Source organism: Eschscholzia californica, unplaced genomic scaffold (genome assembly GCF_041429995.1).
Source record: "Eschscholzia californica isolate CP2 unplaced genomic scaffold, dmEscCali1.0.p SCAF_5, whole genome shotgun sequence".
NCBI classification, from domain to species: Eukaryota; Viridiplantae; Streptophyta; class Magnoliopsida; order Ranunculales; family Papaveraceae; genus Eschscholzia; species Eschscholzia californica.
The window spans coordinates 5,319,661-5,342,602 of record NW_028238472.1 but is presented as its reverse complement, the minus strand read 5'-3'; the positions used below and the strand labels follow the sequence as shown (position 1 = coordinate 5,342,602).

Below are 22,942 nucleotides of genomic sequence, written 5' to 3'. Positions count from 1 at the left end.
AGAAAGAGAGAGAAGCACGAGAAAACAAAAACGTGTGGTACGTACAAAGATCGCCATACTTGAAGAGGCGTGTGAGTGTAGTCTCACATGAGAGAAAGTTGATCTAGTAACCAAGAATATAATGTTTAGGTCACCTCCACTCATTACCGATTGATTTTGAGTTGAATCACCAAAAACTTAATTGTGACATCTAAGTTTCATAAAAAAAAAAAAAAACAAAATTAAAGATCATGAAAAGCTACATATTCCAGTCTCCAATAATATGGTGGCTCACGATGTAGACACTAGTTGTCAAATTTTAATTTGATCTATTTTGTACCAAAAAATATAGAAGTGAGAAAATGTTTTTAGACAACAAACATGTAATCTCATAAAAAAAAAAAAAGACAACAAACATGTAGCTTTTTCACATCATATAGAAATGGATTGAAGTTCAAATGTTTGATGTTGCTACGTATATATGATGCACTTACCGATTTTCAACTAATTTTTTTTTTTGAGATTTTTATTTTCACAAAGCATTATAAGGATCAAATTTCATTTGTTCACATGGAAATTTTAGATGGAAAAATTAGAAATAAATATGAGTGATAATATATTCATGTAGCACCCTTGTGGCTTTTGGTGGGGCTAGGGCGGTGGCACCACCACCACCCCCACCCCTCTCCCCCACAGACCGCCCAGACATTTAGGGCATTATAAACACTATAATATGGTTTGTTTTGGCTTGTGAGCTGGTCAAGAAATAAGTGTTATCTTGACAAAAGCCCCAACAATTTAGAGATTATTATTGTTCAGTCCAATTCTCAAAATATGATTGGCATCTATACCCCCAAATTATTATTTTCTTGAAAAGTCTCAGTTTTAAGTGGTGCCTGTGCCAATGACACTTGTCACGAATGACAAATTTACCCCTCTTTATATCAAACAATTCTAACTCAAACCATGTGATCACTTTCGCAATTAATCGCCAATTTCACCGTCCACCATCTTCACATGCCACCACCATCCTCTTCTCCTTCACCAAAACCATCCATCACCAGAATTTATATCTTCGCTTTCAGTTACCACCATCACAATGGTGCTTGGTGAAGAAAAAGATAATGGTGGAGGTCCTCGGTGGAGTTGGTGGTGGTTGTGGTCGGTGAATGTGGTGATTGATGGGGACAAAGGACATCATTTGGTTGGAATAATTGATAAAAGAAAAACAATTTCGTCATGTGTCGCAGGTGTCATTAGGCATATGCACCACTTAACTAAGATTTAACAGAAAAAGAGTAAGTGGCCTCCTACAATTACATGATTTTAGTTTTGGTTTAGAAAAACACCAAGTAAAGAAAGGGATAATATAAAACATTTATATCATGAGAAAAAAAGAAAAGCACATTGTGCAGCCCCCACCCAATAAAGTTCGATAAGAAAGAAGCCTAGAGTGGCTGTCAATTTTTTCACTTTTGGGCATTCCAATCCAAGGCCAGAATTTACTTTGAATAATGACTTACTAAGTGGAGGAGTTATATGCCCCTGTCATAGTTTTAAAATCATAGTTGAAATGATATAAAAACCTAGGTGAATGACACTAAATCGTGATCAACGTTTAGTTGCCATTAAAAAAAGTTATTTATATTACATGTTGGATGGCCTAGATACTCCTACTTCTAATATATACGCTTTTCATATTGATTGGCTCAAGTTGGTCGTGTGAGTCTTCAACAAAAAAAAAAGAGTTGGCCGTGTGAGATTGAGGGAAGAGAAGGGATGAACGCGAATGATGACAATTTTTTTTTTAATTATTTATGTTATAGGTGCTACTATATTGGACCACAATTTTTTTTTAATTGTCAGCGTGTCTCAAACCCTTTACCTCTAAACCGGTAGACTAAATTATCCTGTTACAAAGTTAATTTGTATGAATTTTAAAATTATTTAGTAATATTTTGTCACATAATTTACTTTCTCATAATAGTTATAAAGAACAAGTAAAAAGACCAAAGAACTTATTGGTTTTCCAAACCTCTGGCGAAGGGTTACCCCTTCACCGGAGGTGCTAGAGGGAGAAAGTAGAGAGAGACCAGAGATAAAAGTAGAGAGAGAAGAAAAAGAAAGAAGAAGAAGGAAGGAGAAAGAAGAAGAAGAAGGAGGAGGAGGAAGTGAAAAAAAATGTCGTCGGCCGGTGATCAACCTAACGACGTTAATTGCGCCGTTAGGTCAAACATTAGTGGAGGCATTGCCTCCTTTGCACACATTACCTTTAACCATTTTAGAAATTGCCTTTAGGCAAGCTTGCCTTTAACGAGTTTGGACATTGCTATAAACCTTCCCTTTCTCTTTTTCTTGTGACGACAATCTCACATCGGTGGTGAGACGAAGTTGTGGTGCTCCTCTTAAGAGGTTAAACACCTTTCCTTAGCGAGGCATTTTAAATTCGTGAGACTCAGGTGTGTCAAAGCGGACATTATCACTAGCATCATAGAAGGTTGGTCCGCACCATCCTATAATACATTATCAACGCGATTCACTCTACTATGATGTGGTCTTGGGAGGGTGTATTGTAAAGCAATCCCAAATTGGTGGCTAGACGGAGTGTGGTGCTCCTCTTAAGATGTTAAACACCCTTCCTTAATGAGGTTTTTTAAAATCGCGAGGCCCAGGTATGCCAAAGCGGACAATATCACTAGCAGTCCAGAAGGCTGGTCCGCACCATCCTATAACATGATATCAGTACAATTCACTCTACTTTGATTTGGCTCTTGGAAAGGTGTGTTGTAAAGCATTCTCAGATTGGTGGTCAGACGGAGTTTGGTGCTCATTTTAAGATGTTAGGCACCCTTCCCTAGTGAGGCCTTTTAAAACCGTGATGCCCAGGTGTGCCAAAGCGGACAATATCACTAGCAGCTCAAAGGCTGGCCCGCACCATCCTATAACATGTGATTAACATGATTCACTCTACTGTGGTGTGGTCTTGGCAGGGTGTGTTGTGGAAACAATCCCACATCGGTGGTAAAACCAAGTGTGATGCCCTTCTTAAAAGGTTAAAAACACTATTCTCTAGTGAAGCTTTTTAAAATCGTGAGACTCAGGTGTGCCAAAACAGTCAGTATCACTAGCAGCCTAAAAAGCTAGTCCGCACCATCGTGTAACACTTTTAAATATCTTGTAATAACAGTAGATACTCATATTTAATTAGTTGAATTGCGTATGGTCAATGTAAGGATTCATACCGACAAACTCACAATTAATATAATGTAATCGTTCATGGCTTTATTAAAGATTTAGATCGTGCCTCATAAAAAAAAAAAAATGTAGATCGTGAACTTCTGACAATATCACATTAAATATTTGTGTTTCTTTCTTTCAGTGTATCCCTCCGATTGTCACAATCATGAAATTTATCATTATTTTTAGAATTTCTTTGAAATTGAGAAAAAAGAATTCTACCCGATTGCGAACTTCTTTTCAAAAGAAGAATGATCTCCGGTAAAAAAGGAAAAAGATAAGAACCGAAGAGATCTTTTGCATAGAGTTAAATAAGAAAAAATTGCGATGATTTTTCCAAAACGCGTGAAGTTTCAATGTTCAGGTAGAAAACTTGTTTTCATTTATTTCCATGAAATACCCTCTGCTGGGTAATAATCCAAAAATAGTCCCTAGATTTATCGTAGAATCTCAACAATTTTTAAAATTTTTAAAATATTAAAATATGGTAGGGTTTCAAGAAAATCATTTAAAATATTTCGTAGATACTGAAATTTTGAATTTCAAAAGCGGTCTTGGATTGAAAATTTACGAAACTTTCACTATTCTCTAGTTACAAGTTTTTCTTCGTGAAGTAGGTTTCATCCAGAAACAAAATCATCGACAGATCTCCTAAAGCTTTAGTCAAAAGGAGTTGAAATGTTTGAATGAACATGGGATAGAGAGATGACCCTTATCTTCTTCCATATTCCTTGATATCTCTCTTATATTAAAACAATTAGGGTTAGATTTTCTTTTATTTGCCCCTTACATACCATGTGAAGACCACTTGCCCCATCCATAATTTTTACTCAAAAAGTAATTAAGAAAATTATCTAAAATAGAAACTTTAAGTCTTATAATTTGATAATAGATATCCAAAAATCTAAACTTTTGTACAATTATTTCTTGGGGTGTTTTCTTTTGGGAGGAATAATGGATGTATTATAATGAATTATTTGGTTATTTTATGTGGCAATATCTATCTAGACAAGTATTATAGAGGAGTGACAAGGTCTAGGTAGTACAATTTAATAAGGTTTTAATGATTTGCCCCTTGATGGGTTCCCTTGCTCTGATTTAGACCCCACCCATATCCCATTCATTTCTCTATCACATACCAAAGCATGGTTCATTGAATCCAAATACTATTTCATCATTTTTTTCAATTAAGACAATAGTCAACTTTGTTTGATCTATTTGGCCCACATTATAGTTTCATTTTGTGTCACTTGTCCTCTTCAATGTTTGAAAGAAATGTTTGCAGCTTGAATTGTGTGTGCCAAGGGTTTCTCTTTTTTTGATGAAGGGTGTGCAAGGGTTGTAGACTTGTAGTCTATAGGGCGTCCATCAACCTAAAATAGTGAGAAGTCCTTGTTGGAATTTGGAAAGATCTGGTTCATTTTTTAGAATATTGGAGGTAAATGAATCTTATAGATTGTTTATGATGTATAAACATACACAATAACAAGTAAATGTGATTGTGTAAACTTTCAAATGTTTATTTTGATATATGTTGATTTTGAATGAAGTAATTCATTCTTTTCAGAGTAATGCTAAGGAACAACAATACATAAATCATATGTGGTTTGTTGTGATTCTCGGTTCACGGGTCAGAATTATCAAAAATACGAATCACGGTAAGTCACATACGATTTCTGCTGAGAGTATGTCTGACTTTTCTAATTTCTTATCATTCTTCTTTTAATGATTTCAATGTCCATTTTCTTCTCAGTTCACTTTCCTCAAAGTCTTGTTATGTGGTCTCCTCTCGCCTTCTTTCGACTGGAATGTCGGGGACCTCAATAGGGAAAAGTCTTCAACATATTAAAAATACTATATAAATGCATATGGCAACAGACTACTAGCTAGCATAGTTTTGGGGCATCGAAAAAATTGTAGGAATTTCTTTTACCCAACATCTACCAACTTTGACAATATTCATATTAGACAAGCTATAATGAAAATAAACAATCTCATGTGATACAAGATATTTACGTGATTCGACCGTTAAATTTACTCTATGGTGAACAATAGTACGTACAACGTTTTTGTAAGACTTGTACTCAAAATATTTCTGTCTGAATAATGATTTTTTAAAAATTTAGATTAATTATCCATCTATACTCAATAATAAATTTAAGGACTATGAGTGAGAAAGAAGTACACTATTACCAACTTTGAGGGATCCTTATGGATAAAGTATAGGGCATCCAAGTTGCTCAATAGTTAACAAAAAAAAAAAGTTGCTCAATGGTTTTGTTTCATTCAATTTTTATTTAACAACTCTTTCTATTGAAATTGTGAAACACCTAAATTTCAGATCTTTTTTCTTCCTGAAAATAAGGTAGGGCGTCAAATGTGAAGTTGTTGCTAAAACTCAACTACTCTTTAACACTATTTGTTACTCCCATAATAGTAATGAAAAGAAAGAGGTATTGACTTAATGTTGAAATGAAATCACTAATTGACTATCAAACAAACAAAGTCAACAAAGCAGTCAATTCTCTTCTTTTTCTGTTATTGAATTCTAACCAAACGCTCTCTATCACAATTATTTATTTCACTTTGGTCAACGTCGGTACGAGTAGGACGTTATTTTGTCTTAGATTCCTTTCTCTTTCACTGGTGACAATTATTGTCCACAACTCTTCTGTCTATTTACCCTTACTGATATTTTCTTTCTTTGGTGCTCAAGACACGGTTTATCTAGGATTTTCACGCGTCTAACCGACCATGTCCCATTATTTAAATGAATTCGGCGGTCTTTCCGTGAACAATCCTCTGATTCATCTCGTTGCGGATTTTTTTATTTTTGAAAAACTATCCGGTTTGATTTTATTAGATTAAATCGAAGCTAAATTTTAAGGCCATTGTTGTGAATAATGTTTGCGATATACAATTTTGAGTAGCATTCTTTTGAGGGAAAAAAATGGTTGGATACTCAAAAAGTCACGGGTTAATGAGATTCCATTCCAGTGTGTACAAGAAATTAAGTGCAGGTTCAAAGCGTCATTTGCGTCATTTTATGTATTGTTTGCTGACATTTTTCCTTTCCAGCTGTATATTTACTTTTTTCCTCCTCCTTTATCTTTGCATCGTTAATTGACAATCGAACCTTCACTTTTTCTTATTTCTCTCTATAGTTTCTTCATCATTTCACTCTTTAAAATTTTCAGACATTTCATTTCTTCTTTATCTAAAATTTTGTCTACAAACCAATGAAGCAAAGATTAATAGGGCTTTGAGAAGAAATCTGCGGGATTTATCCTCAAAATTACATGAAATGTTTCTTGAACAAATCTGAACGTTTTTCTTGAACAAAATTTAGGTTTATTTTCTTGAAAATGTCTGGAGGTTTTGTATCAAATCTTTATTATAAATTTTCGATTCTAAAATATTGAAGTATTAGCTTATTTCGAAATGGGCAGTTCGTAAACTTCATTAAAATAGGTTAAGTTTTGGAAGGAATGTGATGCAATGCGTAGTAGGCACGATATTAAAAGTATAGGGATCGTTTCTCTATTGATTAACGCAAGCGAAATTTTATTCAATAATCTAAGCTCCCTCAACAATGAACGTAAAATGCCTATTTCTATGTTTAAATAGAAGTCTACAAACACTAAAATTTAGATAACTGCTAATAACTAGGAAAACAACCAAAATTGAAAAACTACTAAAAACTAGAAAATCTTCCCTAACGCAACTAACATTCTGAAACTACTAAAACTAAAAAAATATGGAATTCGGAAACTACTAAAAATAGAAAATCTTCTTGTAGGTCATCCAATCCCAGGCTTGTCACGACTCCACTTAGCATAAAATCCTAATGTTATTTTGTTAGTTGCATCATCCTCCCCGGGTTGGACATAATTCGACCTCGAATCGTCATTGTCTAAATAATCTCCAGAATATGGAAATAAGTGTTTGACATTAAAAACATCCGAGGAGTGCACATGACTTGGCAATTCAGACGATAAACATTCGGATTAATTTTTTCAAGTATCTCCAGGGTCCGATTTTCCTTGCTGATAACTTGTTATATTTGCCCACTGGGAATCTGTCTTTAGTTAAAACGACCCAAACATACTCGCCTTCCTCATACTCCACGTGTTCCGCTAGGTTCATCTTATAAGAAACTCTATTTGGTAAAGTCGCACTTGGAACATGATTTATTTGATGATGAACATCCTTTAGCGTGGTAAACCATCACATACATCTGTAGGGAAAACCGTCGAAAATTCTTCCAATGTTGGGCGAACGGAATATGGAATCACGTCATCCATAATACTACTTTCCTTCCCAATCATCATATATTGAACATCGGTTTGTTCAATCTCCTCAATGAATAACCAATGAGATAACAGATTTGAAGTGTCACCTTTGTTAGTTGGAGGAGGAATCTCTCTACTAGGTAGCAACACAATTTTCTTTTTGTCGAATTGAAACTATAAGTGCTATTCTTTGCTCAATTCTTGCAATTTTTTATACATTAGCTTCCTGTAGTTATGTGGAAGAAAAGTTGCACGCATAATATTTCTTCATCTTCACCTATGAAGTTACCTTTGATTTTTTTGTTCTGGGCCGCACCAACTTATGTTATTGCCACCATGCAACAACCCTATCACGGAGTCTAGTTGCCACAAGAGGGACCTACCTATCCTGAGGTATCCTCTTAAACTCTAGAATATCGTCAACCATAGTTAGCCAGTCGAGGAATTCTTCAGGTTGACCACGCCCTATGAATTTTGGGATATCTATCCTCAATCCCGCTTCCCATCTCCGAGAACCGTGATTGGTTTCATTCCTTCTTCCCCAAACATCTCTAGCAAAAGGATTATCAGAATAATCTTCAGTAGATTCATCATCCCTTATCGAGTGATGATTTGGTGAAGTCGATTTCCTTCGATGATCAATCAAGGCATCGAACCGATGCGTGAATCCTTCTATCATTCGAGTCATCTGTTGCCGCCATTTGTCAACACTATCTAATTTCTGATTCATAGCTTGAATTAATGTTCTTCTATTAACAATATCCATGTGAATTTCTCTACCTCTAGCAGATTGACTTCTCGGTGGCACTGTTAAAGATCGACGCAAGCTCTGATACCAACGGATGCAAAACGAAGTAGGCAAGAGATTAAAAGTATAGAGATCACTCCTCTATGATTGATTAAATCGAACGAAATTTTATTCAATAATCTAATCTCCCTTAACAATGAACATAAAAGACCTATTTAGGTTAGAACCCTAAAATAATACAAGTCTAAGAATACTAAAACTCTAAAATAACTAGAATTTAGAAAACTGCTAATAACCAGGAAAACAACCAAAATTGGGAAACTGCTAAAAATTAGAGAATCTTCCCTAAAACAACTAATATTCTGAAACTACTAAAACTAAGAAAATATAGAATTTGGAAACTAGTTATTATCTCTTGTTTATCTCTCTCTCTCTCTCTCCCTCTCATTGTCCATCTCTCAAACTTTAATAATCTCTCTCTCTCACTCTCTGACTCTCTATCTCTTTCACTTTCTCTCAATCTCGTTGTTCTGGGGTAAGGAAGGGCTCCCTACGCCGGAACCCTCTTCATTTTATCCGACAAGAATATTTTATGGTAAACCCCTCCTCGAGGGTTTAGTGGCTGATCACGAGATTTTCGTGGCCGGTCTCGTGGTTAATTGACCATGAAACCGTCGATCAAGGTTTCCGCGACACTCGAGCCAGTTTTTCACTTCGAGGGTTTTAGGATTTTAGACGAAACCCTCATAAAGAGTTCGCCTAACTTGTTTTCTTAGTCGGAACAGTGATATTAAGAGAAAAGGTTGAAAATTTTGAGAGTGAAAAAAAGAGAAAGATTTAGTGGATATAAATTTAGCAGATGGAATACGAGAGTGAGAAAAAAACGGCGGTGGTGGTCGAAGGTGGTGGTTGCCAGGGTCGTCTCTGGAGACAAGCGAGCAAAGCCTCGCTTCGGGAACCACTGCTGAATGGCCTCATAGCAGACGACTACAAAGAAATATTAAGGGGGCCCAAGTTTTTTTAATCTTTATCGAAACTTACTAAAAGTACTAAGTGTTGGGTTTTGTACGTCTCTAAGACTACTTAATCATCTAACTAACGTTGTAAGTAGAATCTCAAACATCATATGTTTAACGCTAGCTACCAGGATCATATACATGAACTAATAATGAATTAGAAACTAAAAGAAGAATACCTGGATTCACTTTCCCACGAACTAGATTTCAATGACTTTATCCCGAAGAAGATGAGAGCTCCAATTATCGCTTCTCTACTTGAGACACCCGAGTAAGTAATTTGATCTCCTTTCTTTGTTGTCTGCTAGAACTCCATTGAAGGTTGAGAAGAAGAACCATTCTTCTTTTGACTAATTAGATAGTTTGGGAGCTTTTTCTCTAAAACCCTCTCTCTCCACTTAGTTGTATATTGTGAGAGAGAAGTTGTTTTCTCTTGAGAAAAGTCCAACTTTTTTTCTGAACTCTAATGACCCTTATATAGAGAAACCCTAATAGGAGTTTCACTCAAATTAGGTTTCAATAAGAGTCTCAGAAAAGATAAACTTATCAAAACCCTATCTGATTGGAAATTAGAGTTTCCCCTAATATTGGTGTGGCCGGCCACTTAAGCCCATTAATGGGCTTGACCGGCCCACTCCCACACTATGGCCGGTTCAGATCAACCTATTACTGGGCTTGATCTGGTTGGCCCATAAGTGGGTTTTCCACTTTTTCCGGGGTTCTCTTTCGAGCCCGATTATTTCTATCTTTTGGCACTATCACACTGGATCATATTAGGGTTTTTTTGTTTTTTCCGAAATGACTACTGAAACCTTTAGGCTGTTAAAGCATCTCCAGCCCCAGCCGAGCGGAGGCCATAAATTCAAATTTATGGCTTCTGCCCGGTGCTCCAAACCCAGCAGCTTGGAGCGGAGGCTGGAGCATCTAGCTCAGTCGCCCCTAACATTAGGGGCGACTGAAGCTAGGCCCCAAGTGACTGTTGGGGCCCCAACTGTGACTTGGGGACAGATCTTGGCCGTTGGTTTATCCAACGACCAGATCTACCTTTTTTTTTGTAAAATAAAAAATACAAAAAAATTAAATACAAAATTAAAAATAACCAAAAAATTAAAAATAACTTAAAAATCAAAACCAACATTAAATGTAAATAATATTTTTGTAATTTTAATTAGTTTTAATTTTTTTAAAAATTCTAGAAAAACTTAATAATTAAAATACGTCCACCAAATGTCAGTCCCCGAATAATTTTATTTCGAATAATAGTTCAAACACGTGTTTTATATATACATAAAATCACACACGTTTTTCGCACACCAACTAAAAGTGCACACACGCGTTTCCTACATGAACAAATTTTCGGCCTCAAGAGAGGCTGGGGCTGGAACTGAATTTTAGAGGCTGAGCTGAGGCCAAAAATTTTGACTGAAAAAGTGGTTTTTTCGGCCTAAGACAGACTGGGGTTGGAGATGCTCCTAGAGAACTAGTTTTTAGGGTTTCAATTTTTCTTTCGCCTTTGAGGCATGGTTAAGCATTGGTCCATGATTGTTTCCTAACATGTATAAATCTGAATCTTATGTCCTCAATCGTCGCAAATCATTCATTCTGAAATCTGACTCTGCATCTTAGTTAGAGTTATATCCCTTTAATTTAGGGTTTTGTGTGTGTACAATGTCATGGCAGTTATGATGTATCCAACCTAATTGATGATGTTGATGCAATTATATTATTATGTGTCTTAAGAAGCTATGTTGCTTGATTATGCCTTGTTTGATTACACTCTGTAAAGACTATGTCTATTTATAGGGAAGTTGTGGGTAAGTTTCATTTCCTACGTTGATCCCTTTAGAGAAACTGATGATGATCTATGTACCGACCAATCTATAGAAGAAGAGATAGAAAAGGAAATGAATCATTGGAAGGTAATCTATTATTTAATTGTATAACGATTTGGCTGATTTTATTTTTGATAGTATTTGTGCTTTTCATAAGGCTCGTGAAGAATATATGCCTAAAGTTTATGCAATTGTCAGAAAACTAAAGAAGGTATTGTAAACCTCAACGCGGCCTATACTAATGTGTGGTTTTTAGCCAAACAAAATGTAAAATGTTGTGAATCAATAAAAGTGTTCGTTTTTCTTTGTTTTTTTTGTTGAGAATTGTTTTTCTTTTGTGAGATGAATAAAATTGTTCGGGAAAGCATTACTTTTTAGGTAGTTTGGTCATACATGAAATTACGTAATTCTCACATATTTGGTCAAATGATTGGGGTGAACTCAATCACCCATTCAAAGGGACATCTTCAAATGACCATTCCCTTGAGGGGTGAAGTAAAAAAAAAACTCAGTCTCAAAATGCAAGTAGCATAACAACACTTTTGGACAAAAATGGAATGAAATGACATACAAAAACATTTCTGCAAAACGCTAAAGGAGCCTGCTTCCAAAGCCAACCACACAGTCCGAAAGGTAAAGCGCTTGACCTCGATTGGTCCGGGCGCGAGGAGAAAGAAACAACCAGACCATTAGACCAATAGGGGTCGGTCATGTCAGTATGTCACCATTTGGGCCGTGGGCGGCCTCGAAAGTCGGGCCATTAGGTATGGTTGAAAATTCTAAGCATTCAATGGAAAGAGATTTACTCCAATGGTGTATGCAATTCTTTCCCTGATTAGTAAACCAATATGATCACATTCTAACCATCTGATATTAGCAATTATAGTTTTTGTTAGAACTGAAATATCAGCTACTGCATACAGCTTCAATAGCAAGTCTCTTGGTAAACCCAGGGCATAAATTCATATTGAAGTTTTTCTCTGACAATGGTAACTCACAGCTTTGTTTGTTTAGGCAGACCTGTAGAACAAATTGAACCAACAATTTATATACCCAAAAGAATGGCAACCCTAAAGAAGGAAGGTTAAGAAGGTCATGACTATAAGTGGAACTACTCCATTACCATATAAAATTTGCCTCACTTTTTTATGATACCTAAGCGAATCAGACGATGATTTAAACTAAGGTGGTATATGTTTTTTCTCAATTTCAGATACGAAAATCAGATATCGAAACAATCAAATCACGGATCTGTGTTGTAATATATTGGTTCATGAGAGTATAACTAATAAACTGAACAAGTTAGATGAAAATATTTACCTTTTCGACAACAGAAAGGGAGCTTGGATCATGGCATGCTCCTTTGCTGTAAGATCCGCACTTTCCAGTAGGAGTTCCAAAGCTTGCAAATTTTATTTGGGATATCAAACTACCATCTGGACACTTCAGATGAATAGTTGCATTGCTCTCGTTATAGACTTTCATGTCATTATTCCAAGATTTAAGATCTATTGAGGGATGATCCTCTGAAATAAGAGAACATAAACCTTTTACTTTGCGCTTCGAAAATTTAATTTGAGTTGGATCTCCTCCTTTCTCTTCGAAAATTACAAGAATGTTTCCTGATTGCTTGAACCAAGACCTTGGAACATGGTACCTGTTTCAATTAGGATAAACTCTAAGTCTAAACGGCTAGAGGAACAATGTAGAATTGATTTTCAGTTCTTGTAAATGTATTGATACATTACTAGTATGCGAACATATGAGTTTCAAATAAACATACACAGTTGTTTGAGTGATATATCATAGATGGGAGTAGAATCTTACCTTTATGATCTCACGTTCTTCCCGTTTCTCCTAAAGCTAAAATGTGTCAAAAACAATCCCACGTAAGGTGGGAGGTGGAGCGCGGTGCCTCTTATAGGGATTAACCGCCCTTTCCTAGTGACACATTACAAAGTCGTCGGTCCCGAGAGTCCGAGACCAAAAGCGGACGTGATCAGTATCAGTCCAGAATGCTTGCCAACACTATCCTATAGCAAAATAGCTGAATATTTGATCTTTATGTGATGAATGTATTTCGTGTAGCGCAGAAGTCCTATGTACAATCATTACCCTATCTAGGAAGAAATTGGTCACAGCTACAGTTTCCAGGAGAGTAGATGTCAGTCTATTTCTGCACATTTGATGTGAATGCACTACATCCGCTAGCTAAGCCTAATTCTGACATGAAATAACGCGCGCGCGCGCACACACACACACACACACACAGATATATATATATATACTCCATTGCTCTCATGATCATATTTAGAAGAAAGATAAAATAGATATGAAGAAAATGAGTTTTTTTTACCATCTTTGAGTTGGTTCACCACAACCAGTGCTGCATTTGTTTGGATTGAATGTGCCTCTGTAATTGCAATCTGTGACACACTCCTCATGTGCGGAGCTCCTCCTAGGCCAGTATCTTCCAATTTCTTCTCCATTTAACCAAGCTAGACCTTTTCCCATATGTATCATATCCAGCCCAATCGGTTCATTACCACTCGGAGGATTCACTACGGCCTGAGAAACGTTGAGTGATTGAAAGTTCTTAGAAGCGTTAACGAAAGACCCGACCAAATACATTTATCTAGGAAAACAATGATGAATAGATGTTGTATAAGGCGCTGAGAAAGTAAAACTAGATTTCAGATCTACCACAATCTCTATAAAGAGAGATCATAAAAGTAGCTTGAAACAGTTAAGAGACTCACCACATTTAGTGTAATTATCTCTTGAACTCATAACCGTGTGTGAAACACTAAAAATTAAATCTAATTACTCAACAATCAACATTTTACACACCTTGTACCACGTGAGAGGCTGATTCTTTGGTGGTGCTGAGGCTGACTGCCACTTTACATTGTTCAACCCATTTGGTTGATAGATCTTAAGGTGCTCTCCTTCTAATCCAATCTAGGAGAAGAGAGAGAGAGAGAGAGAGAGAGAGAAAACAAAATGCAAAAAAGATTTTCAGAATTATCGGGAGTTACTTGATAGCTATTTGAGTTACAGAAACGCCATCTAGAGATCAGACTTTCATCGACATTTTTGTTTCGTTTCAAAATTTATTTTGTATTAGTTTTCTTTGTCACTACTTTATTATGAGGCTTCCTATTAGCCCATTCAAGATAATTTGAGATGCTTTTTTGTATGGTGTCAACTTTTGTTTTTTTGTTCCTTTTTCTTCTCTCTTAATGCTCGTTACTTCATATTTACACCAATCTTACATCTTCACATCTGTAAGACAAAAATGACACAAGGGACGGTTTGTAGGGGTGTTTCTCAGTATATAGATCATGTTGTGCTGTACAACATCTTAATCATGCTACACCTCAACAAGTACACACCTAACAAAACAATAAGTTCCAATCTAGAACATATTAGCAAAGCCTATTAACATTTTACTGCATCACTTAAGTTGGTAACTTTATGACCTACCTAAGTCATCCCACTCTAACTGATGGAACGACACCAATGTGAGAATGTAGTTGAGGCAGCAAAAAATTGGGCTAAATTGATGGTAAATGGCATTTGTATTATATAACGACATACAGAATACGAAGAAATCTAGAAAAGTTGGTAAAATATTCGGAAAAAAGACAATTTTATGGATTATCATACAAAAGTTGAATAATGTATTGTCTCTTATGAAATTGGTCGATGGGAAATTCAAGATTCAAACACTAGAATACAGTTTTCTTTTCATCTCTTGTTATGCTTAATGCCAATGGAAAACTCTGAGGTAAGTTTTCTAGATTCATAGGAAGTGCCAGGTGTACTTGTAGTTTGGCTTGTACATCTACTAACAACATCAATCGCCTAGATTTAAAATTCGCCTAAATTAAGTGAAACAGTTGATGGAAATCTCTAGTGGGGTTGAGGCACATTAAAGTCAAGTGACAAGAGAGGGAATCACTAATCAGTACAAACAAGGCAGAAGCGAATTTGTTTTGACAAAGAGTACATGAAGTGCAACAAAAATATTAGAGAGAACCTCAACTAGGGACAAAATATAAAAAAGAAAACTCTAAGAAAGAGAAAAATTTAATGATAAGAATCACCTTGTAGATCCAATTGTTTGATGATAAATCAATGGTTCCATTATTGAAGCCTTCTAATTTGACACTAATTATCCCAGCTCCTACCCATTCATAAAATGGTCCTGCACTCTGAAGCGGAAAACAAATATAAGGGAGAGATCGCCAAAACTAAAAATAAAAACCTGATTAACCTAAAAAAACAATGAGAAGTTGTCTCTTCTTCTAAATATTAATGGTTATACAAAAAGAAGAACAACATGGGAAGAAATTGCCAAATATGTACAGATTTCTTAATTATTAACTTGGTAAGGATGATGCCATGTCCAGAACCAATGATAACGGTGGGAAGTCTTAATGGTTTTGGTACATTATTATTGACCCATAGGGGATTGAAATTGACTATTTAAGGTAAACTTTTAGTTAAGATAACTATGTAGCGAAGTTTTACCAAAAACCTTTGGCTGCTTACGATCTCCTCTTCCTAGTTTAGTTCTAATTCTTAACTGGACTAATCATAAACTTCCATGTGTCTACCTCATTAGCTATACATGGACCCCTTTCAAAGTGTCATAGCCTACATAAAGTGAATAATGAACGATCTGCGGTAATAATCAAGAACACAGTACAGCTACTAGAGCCAATATGTGTTATTTGTATACTGAATCTTTTCTATTGGGAGTCGATTCTAGTTGCAGTTTACTCAAAGATGCAAAGGAAACCTCTAAGAAAATATCAATTACTTACTTGTAAGCCAACAGTCATGCTCAGAATAGCAATTTCATTTTGTCCTGCTTTTAATCTAATGGGACTTTCAATCCTGGATGCTGATCCATAATTGCTTCCAGGTGCGCTAGCTATAATTAAAATAGACAAATATGCTTGCAAGATCAGTAATGTAGTTTATTGATGATTTGATATGATATAATGGAAATAATCACAATTTATGTATAGGTGTTCGCAAATTTCATGTCAGAACATAGCTTTGAAAATTAAAAGGCAGCTTAATGTTATTCAAATTACTCTTTCCAAGAATTAACTACAAATTGGAGACAGAGACTCCTCAAGGTTCTAACCATAATGCATGTGCAGAACTTCGGTTGACAGAACAAATGCTTTTTATAACCACAATGGGAGGAGAATTTTAATAACGTAACAGTTATACCTTCAAGTTTCTGATTGACGAAAGCATGAAAAGCATGGCCTTTCGATGATACTACAAGAATAGGGCTGCTTCCATTGCTCAAGAAGCCCTCATTTTGATTAACATTTACACTGCCAATACATGTCAATTTCATAACATATTAGCATCTTAGGCTTCTCTATTTACCCAGTTTATGGTCATGGTTCATTGGGTATCATTTATGTACTTAGTTTATTGATTTATTCCACCCTAAGATGCTATATGAATTACATTTAGTAGAAGATATCAACTACTTAAGCTGTTTATCCTAATTCCTAAGATAACCTAAGGACAATCAGCAGGTTCAATTACATTGTCCCGTCGGCCGTCGCAGCTGATGTTTTGTTATTTAGAAATATGCTAAAACTAGTCGTACTTGACATTTCCACATCCAATGCCACAATTTCACAAGTATTAAGAACCAGGGTTTTAAACTAAGTGTATGCATTTACCGTTTTTAATAAGAAAACACCTACCTTGTTGTATACCAAAGATAGTCAGTGGTATCTTTTGTTGTGTTTATGTGATCCAGAAAACTATTGGCAGAAAAATCTGGTTTTCCCCAGATCCCCACCTTCTCCTGAAATACATCCCACTGCATCATGGGTGCATGCAAATTTTCTGGCACCATTTCCACTATTGACGTTTGGAAACCAACCTGTTGAACTTTGTTTTTTTAATCATAATCATCTTATGTAGTTATACAGAAACTACAAGACTGCAGGAAACCATGCACTCACCACCATGTCACTATACTTCACTAAGAAACATGGGGACTAGTATGTGTTTCACTCTCCGTCAACTTACGGGGTGTCACATTAAACGAAAACATTGGGCCTGGACATGGGTTATCAAATAAAAGAAACATTCAGGTTTGTTTATCAAATAAAAGAAAGACATTCCCACCCCTAACAGCAGGTAACTTTCCCCATTTCTATGCTTATCAGTACAGAATGTCGACATGGCGAGAATTATTAAACAGACTTATCCATGTTAAATTCATATACTATCTCAGAATATGATCACGGAAATGTTAACTAGGTGAATGCAATTGCTTCAAACTTATACTTAAGAACGGATAAAACCTTAAACCCAGATCCTTAACCTTCGGAACGTTTGAAGAAGAGTGACAAAATTTATGCCTAATAAGATAACATTATTATAATGACAATTTCGAGATGAAGTAAATTAAGATATACTTGGCAATGCAATTGTCTAAGCTAAATAGCTCATAACTGTAATGTATTAGATGCATAGGAAACCATCAATGCTTACGTCCATGGTTTATGACAATGTTATACTTCTAAATCAAAGCCATAAAATGCCTGATTCTAAAAATCGTGCCCTTTATGTTTAACGTTTTGCCTCATGGAGGCTGAAAACATATTTCTTTTTGCCTGGTTTAGATAGCTTATAATGCTTTAATTGCAGAGCAAACATATAACTACATGCAATGAATTTGAAGAAGTAACATCTGATAGGTATATCTTAAACCAACCTTTGCCGTGTTGAACACAACAGTCTTGCAATCTGGCAAGATACTAACTGACCAAGCCGGAAGGTGATACGATACATTCTGAAAGTTAACTATTTTATCATTGATTTCATCGTTGTTAGCAATGAAAGCAGCGCATGATCCTGAAGGTTCAGAATAAACATCGGCCTGGATGAAGACGAAAATGCACTTAACATTTGTCTCTCTAAAATTTTAGATTCACACTAAGAAAAGGTAATGTTTGACTTAAAAAGTTAATGAACTGAAAATTTATTTGAAAGGTATTTGAGTAGAGGTCCGTATTAGAGGCGTGTGCTTCTTTTGCTGAATACCCCAGTGAGCTAACCAAACTTCAATCAACCTTGTAAAAGTAATAGTATAAAAAAATGGTATAATTTGAAACTTAAATTTCCTAATAAGTGGAAGTGATCTTGATTCTTCAAAATATCAATAAATTTGAAGAAATCAGTTGTGTGTCATATTCAAGTAGAATATAAAAGTGAAAAGGAGTTCTAGTTTCACCTCTTGTAATGAGCCAAGAGACAAATGCTCTAGGTTACCATGAAGTAGTGCATGTTCACATAACATTATGGCTTCATGAAGTTGCTTAAGGTGTCCCCATTTTGGAAACCTAGCCATCCCTGTAATTAATTAGGAAATTATATACCATGAAAGTTTATACAGTTTTTTTAATTTCCAGAATCTAGAAAATTTTCTTAGTAGTTACTCCTGCAACAAACACAGTAAACCTTAAAATTTGAATGTAAGGAACTATAGCTAACCATATTCATCAATTGGTGCATCATAATCATAGCTCGTAGTAATGAATGGACCTCCTGAAGTGCGACCAAAATTTGTCCCGCCATGATACTAAGGAAAAATAAAATATTTAAGGAGACAAGTCAATCCGAAATTACTATACAATGACGAAGTCGAATGTTAAAGGGTAGATACTGATGACAGAAAAAGCTATACCTATTCTAAGTAGATAAGCAAACTAGGAAAATATTATCTTTTTTTTTTTGTTGAAGAGGAAAATATTATCTTAGTATAAACTTTATTTATAATCAGATTACCATGTAATAGTTATGTACACTGCCGCCTTTTTGGAAAAAACGAGCTACAGCATAAGCAATATCTTCAGGTGGTCTATGAGGATCTCTAGACCCAAATGTCTTAAACCTGAATAAGAAAAATTAGAAAGGATGGAAGGAAAATAAAAGAGAGATACATCATGACTAACAAGAACTTTCTGGAGTAAAACACTATACCATCACACAGTTTCCGGGGCTTCTCTACTGTGGAATATTAACATTTTGAGTTAATAGTGAGAACAGGAAAGTGAAGCATTACCATCCAGGCCAGTTCTCTGTCCAAATTTTTGGTTTGTTTGCAGAATTGGGGCTGAATTGATCACAATAAAATTGGTTGCAGGTGTTGATCTGCAGTTGAAAAATATAGACTAAGTTGAATGTTCCATCTGAGTTACTTAAAGTTGCAAGTCAAGATTAGTTATAGTGGAAGAAAGTTGAATTTGTATTTCATGTTAGATCTAAGCAAGCCACAAAATATTCCTTAATCGTAAATGAATTCATACAAAGAAAAATGCCAAACACAGAAAGCAGTGGTGCCGTAGAAAGAAAGCAACCTTGGACTTCGATAAATGAGAACTTAAGAAGGCAATAGTTAATCAGCCATGGTATTAGCATTTAATAGGACTCTGACAAAAGATATAGTATAACAGGAATGAGGTGAACTTATGACTTGGGATGCCTTCTAGATTTTCATTGTTTATCTTATTTCTAGCATCATAACACAGATCTAACACAATCTTTTCCAAGGTTTCAATATTCATGGTATCTTTCCTTCTACAACAGATAGACGATTATGGAACATAAAGACAAACAATTAGCAGTGTTTACCACAGGATCTGGTGCATCATACTGCTGACACATTATCCAAGGTACACCTATATCTTGAGCCACAGCCATTCTTGCAGCCCACATTATATAACGCTTGCCTCCTTCTCCATACACCTTTTCTAGGTCACCTCCGTATTCATTTTCTATCTGCAATAAGTGAAATTTCAACTTTTGCATTTCTTGAAATAAGAAAAACATACTACAGCAAAAATAAAAGATGGGAAAGAGAATCACATGCTCGTGAATCCAACAAAACTTAGTACTGCCAAAACAAAAGAACCTCACACAAGTTCACTTGAGTTAAAAAGGTGAACCCATAATAGGTTGGAGTGACTATCGAGTTTTTGGAGGTTCTATTTTTGTTCAAAATTTAAGAGAGTCGTTGTATTTGATCAGAAGTACAGTTCGGGTATCCAATAAAACCATTTTTGATCCATTTAGAAGCTAGATCTTTAAGTGGAGCATTTATAGAGTTAAGAAGAATCTTACCTGAGCCAAGATGATAGGGCCTCCCTGTGATGCAAAAAGCTTTTCACTCTTCATCATGTTCACTATATGTGTAGTGAAGTTTTGCATGTGCCGCTACAATCGTAAAACCGCAATCCAATTAGGCAATTTGTGAACTCAAAACCAGAATCAAGTTGACGAGTTTAAATTTCGTATAGATAGTCATTATAAAACTCTAAATCACTCAAACAAAATTTGTATAATCCTTCCTAGAGTATTATATAGAGAATCAGCAAAATGAAAAGAAGATTAATTTCCATACCATAAAGGGTTCAGTATCAGTTCGAAATGTCGTTCCTGGCACATAATGCAGCCATACAGGTATACCACTACATAGGGAGTAACTTGTTGAAGTTCAACCCAAATAAAAGAAAAACATCAAAAAATTATAACTAATTCTACTTTTCAAAAAACTTTACCCAAAATTCCATTCAGCAGCAACAAATGGACCAATTCTCAGTATTAAATACAACCCTTCTTGTTGCACAATCTTGACAAATTTCATCAAATCAAATCGACCATGGAAATAATACTGCATTTTTTAAAACATTATTAAATGATATTCAAATTCCCCTAAAATCTGTAGAATTTACTCTATCAGAACATTATCAGGAAAACAGAACTCACATTTCCAGGAGAAAGTTCATGTCCATTCCAGAAAACATAAGTTTCAATCACATTAACTCCTCCTTCTTTGGCAGTCTTAATCAGTTCCGGCCACATCTATTAACAAATCAAGAACATAAGAATTCAAAATAAAGTTCAATTTCTAAGATCTCATAAGATAATAAGAGAATTTAAACTTACAGCAGGCACACTACGAGGATAATGTATTGAAGCGGAGAGAAATAGCTTCCGTTGGCCATTGATGATTAAAGAACGATGATCATAAGTAACATTGTTAGCAGCAAATGAAAAAGAAGTAAAGAAGAAGAAGAGAAATAAGAGAAGAGGAGAAATGAAGAGAGAGAAAGTGAAGTTTGTTTTTCTTTTCATTTCTTCTATAGTTGTTGGACAGAAAGAACTTTCAAGTTTCTTAAAACTCCATGAAAATGAGAACGAAGAAGAAGAAAAGGTAAAATTTGATGAAACAAATGAGTGGAGGTAGTAATCATGTCACTTTAATGAAGTGAAGGAACATGCGTTGGTGCTGACATTGTTGTTACTGATATAGAGAGAGAGGGAGATAGTGAGAGGAAACTGAAATTCTAGGGTTTCACAGAGAGTGAGTGACAGTCGCTCTCATGAAACGAGAGTGGGGAAGATAAGATCATAAATTTAATTTTACATCCACGTTTACTCAACTTTTTGTCTTCTTATAAGACAGAGATGATAAATTAGTGAAGTGGCGGGGGATGGATTCAACAGCGCCACCCAAAGCACAATTGCTATTTGACCCCTGATCGGGGCCGAGTGGCACAACCACACCGAGCTGACGCGATCGACTCTAAGGGTGTGTTTGATATCTCCCATTTTCATGGAAATAAAAGAATTTCCATAAAAATAGGTATTTCCATCGTTTGATACGAAGTGTAATTCCATGACTTTAATTCCCTAGGGAATCTATTTCCATGAAATAGTCCACTTTTAATTCCTTGCTCCCCCTCGGGATTAGTTTCCGTGGAAAGTCAAAAATCAAGATAAAAATATTTTAGGGATATTTAGTAAATGCCCCCCACTTATTTAGCAATATTAGGACTTCGCCCCTAAAAAGATTATCGTTCTGGCGTTAACCCCCATTGTTTCCGTCAAAATCTCGTTATTTAGTGGGCGTGCGAGTCACGTCCTTGTCATCGAACCAAAATATCCCCGTCCTAATTTTTAGTATATGACCCCCATTTATTTAGCTATATTAGGACTACACCCCCGACCAACTTACCTTGATTAGTTGTTGAAGGAGAATCTGAAAATCGATTTAACATGGATGAATTTCTTCATCAGTTTCTTTTTCTTTGATTGATTCTCCTTCTTCTTCAATCTCTTCTACATCTATTCTAGATTTCAATTCTTCTCTAGCAAAATCTTCTAAGGTTTCATCTTTTCTTCGAAACCCATGTCTAGAAAATGGACAACTCCTTAAAACAGGACTAGAAGATTCAATATCAAATTTTTGTGAGAAACAATTATAAAACAGAGACTTTTGAAACCAATTACACCAATTTTGGGACAACTACTACTAGTTGTTCTTCCATTCTTTTTCGGGTTCAGTTTGGTGGATATTATAACTTGAACTTGACCCATACAAGTAATTTTAGGGTACAACTACCTCGGAATAGTAAAAACAAAATCCACCCTACCATCGGAGTACTAGTGACACCTCGGCCAGAGTCACTCGCTTATTGGCTCTAGCTCGGAGAGAGTATGACCCAATCTATAGCCGAAACTCAGACTTATGAGATAGAGAATGTAACAAGGGTGAATCAGCCGAAGTCACTTGTGGATTGGATCTAGCTATGCCTCTGGCTAGGGGTGAGCATGACCCAGTCTATGGGCGAAACTCGGGTTAGTGGTTCGGCATGTAACTAGGGTGATTCAACCGATCGTGAGATGGGAAGGTATTGGCTCGGGATAAACTATTCGAATGGACAAGGTATTTTGGTTGGGGGTGTAGTCCTAATATAGCAAAATAAATGAGGGTCATATACT

At 35.7% G+C, this 22,942-nt stretch overlaps 1 protein-coding gene across 2 annotated transcripts; it reads right to left on the bottom strand.

Moving 5' to 3' along the window:
* Positions 1–11,905: 11,905 nt before the first annotated feature.
* LOC147536510 (beta-galactosidase 10-like) lies at positions 11,906–21,730 on the bottom strand. Of its 2 annotated transcripts, XM_086643992.1 has the most exons (19): positions 21,104–21,730; positions 20,924–21,019; positions 20,716–20,828; positions 20,559–20,625; positions 20,279–20,371; positions 19,790–19,936; positions 19,221–19,309; positions 18,944–19,049; positions 18,650–18,737; positions 18,390–18,508; positions 17,871–18,035; positions 16,849–17,030; positions 16,355–16,464; positions 15,937–16,046; positions 15,214–15,321; positions 13,955–14,065; positions 13,461–13,672; positions 12,425–12,761; positions 11,906–12,124 (listed from the first exon to the last, which is right to left on the bottom strand). In XM_086643992.1, the coding sequence occupies exons 1-19, from the start codon at positions 21,290–21,292 to the stop codon at positions 12,011–12,013; spliced, it is 2,556 nt and encodes an 851-aa protein (XP_086500118.1). In that variant the 5' UTR covers positions 21,293–21,730; the 3' UTR covers positions 11,906–12,010. The 2 variants fall into 2 exon arrangements, with proteins under 2 accessions (XP_086500118.1, XP_086500119.1); XM_086643993.1 differs by lacking the exon at positions 17,871–18,035 and having other exon boundaries at positions 21,104–21,653.
* Between the last annotated feature and the right edge of the window lie 1,212 nt (positions 21,731–22,942).

Excerpts from the sequence above, each read along its gene's own strand:
- LOC147536510 (XM_086643992.1), bottom strand. The coding sequence starts at position 21,292 with ATGAAAAGAAAAACAAACTTCACTTTCTCTCTCTTCATTTCTCCTCTT. Across the intron at positions 17,031-17,870 it reads TTGTGTTCAACACGGCAAAG|GTTGGTTTCCAAACGTCAAT; the intron begins GTTGGTTTAAGA and ends AAAGTTCAACAG. Across the intron at positions 14,066-15,213 it reads CAAACAATTGGATCTACAAG|ATTGGATTAGAAGGAGAGCA; the intron begins GTGATTCTTATC and ends CTCTTCTCCTAG.